General features: G+C 50.1%; 1 protein-coding gene across 1 annotated transcript; it reads right to left on the bottom strand.

Annotated features, from left to right (window-relative positions):
* Positions 1-238: 238 nt before the first annotated feature.
* LOC128896179 (uncharacterized) lies at positions 239-660 on the bottom strand. The gene is made up of 2 exons (XM_054159382.1): positions 493-660; positions 239-412 (listed from the first exon to the last, which is right to left on the bottom strand). The coding sequence occupies exons 1-2, from the start codon at positions 658-660 to the stop codon at positions 239-241; spliced, it is 342 nt and encodes a 113-aa protein (XP_054015357.1).
* Between the last annotated feature and the right edge of the window lie 670 nt (positions 661-1,330).

The following is a 1,330-nucleotide window of genomic DNA, read 5'->3' as shown; positions in this document are numbered from 1 at the left end:
TGAGTCATCGCACCGATCTTGACCTGGTACCTGCTACGCGGCTCAGCTGATGGGACGACCGGTCATTGAACTCACTGCACTTTAAACAGGGGTTTCCACGGTCACTATAACTTTGCACCGAGTCCTTTAAATCCGAGTCCTTTGCACCCAATATTTGGTGGCCCCGAAAGGGGCCGATTTGTAAACCTGGTTCACCTCTACGTTTTAAAATTTGGTGGCCCCGAAAGGCCGATTTATATTATTGGAGAAAGGGCTCGACGTGACCGCCATTTTCTTTTAGACACATCGTCACCCTTCGAATAACAGCGCCCTGGACGTTCCGGAGGATGCTGGGTTGCAGCTTCACCAGCGCGGCGTGGATTCGTGCAACGACTTCCTTGGGCGTGGAAACCGGCTGCCGGTACACTTCATTCTGAAATACGAAATATGTATAAAACGTAAAATAAATTCACAGTTTTACTAGAAATAATTGAGTAGTAGCAGTAAATGTACCTTCAGGTACCCCCAAAGGAAGAAATCCAAGGGGTTTAAATCCGGTGACTGCGGGGGCCACGGGACAGCATCATCGCGGCCGATCCAACTGTCTTGAAAGGCTGTATTTAAATAGGCCTTTGCACTTGCGGCGTAATGGGCGGGTGCTCCATCGTGTTGGTAAAACATGTTCCTCCGGGTCTCCAATAGAATTTCTTCCAGGAGGCCCGGAAGTACATGCTCTAGAAACACCTTGTACGCTGAGCCGTCCAATCTATCGGGTAGAATGTACGGCCCAACAATGAAGTCGCTTCAAATACCGGCACATACATTGATCGACCAGCGGTATTGGGACACCCGTGGTCGAATCGCAGACGGATTCTGCTCGCTCCACACATGCGAATTGTGGGCATTGAAGCACCCCTCCCTGGTAAAGAGTGCTTCGTCTGTCCACAACACGGAGTTGCAGAACGCCGGATTATCGTCGATTTGTACACATATCCACATATTTGTACGAGTGCAGAGAATTCTCCCGGAAAATTCGGTGCACCGACGACCGGCTGACGTTGAAATACAACATAAATAGTTAGTCTGAATAGAATACATAATTCCGACAACAAACACGAAAGCGGTAAAAAGTTAAACTTACCCCGAGTTACGGCTTACGTCGCGCACACTTTGGGTGGGATCCTCAGCAATCCGATCCAGGACGTCTTCCTCCGAATTCGCGGAACGTAGGCGAGGACGTCCCGAATCGGAAGACTACGTTGGAGGACCCTATCCGAATAAAGCCGCGTTGCCAATAGCCGAATGCTGAGCCGCGTAGCAGGTACCAGGTCAAGATCGGTGCGATGACTCA

Source organism: Hylaeus anthracinus, unplaced genomic scaffold (genome assembly GCF_026225885.1).
Source record: "Hylaeus anthracinus isolate JK02 unplaced genomic scaffold, UHH_iyHylAnth1.0_haploid 7816, whole genome shotgun sequence".
NCBI classification, from domain to species: Eukaryota; Metazoa; Arthropoda; class Insecta; order Hymenoptera; family Colletidae; genus Hylaeus; species Hylaeus anthracinus.
This window is presented reverse-complemented; position numbering and strand designations above follow the sequence as displayed.

Bases quoted from the DNA above. Each gene is read 5' to 3' on its own strand.
- LOC128896179 (XM_054159382.1), bottom strand. From the start codon at position 660: ATGTTTTACCAACACGATGGAGCACCCGCCCATTACGCCGCAAGTGCA. The intron at 413-492 runs GTACATTTACTG...TTCGTATTTCAG, and splicing joins TCCTTTGGGGGTACCTGAAG to AATGAAGTGTACCGGCAGCC.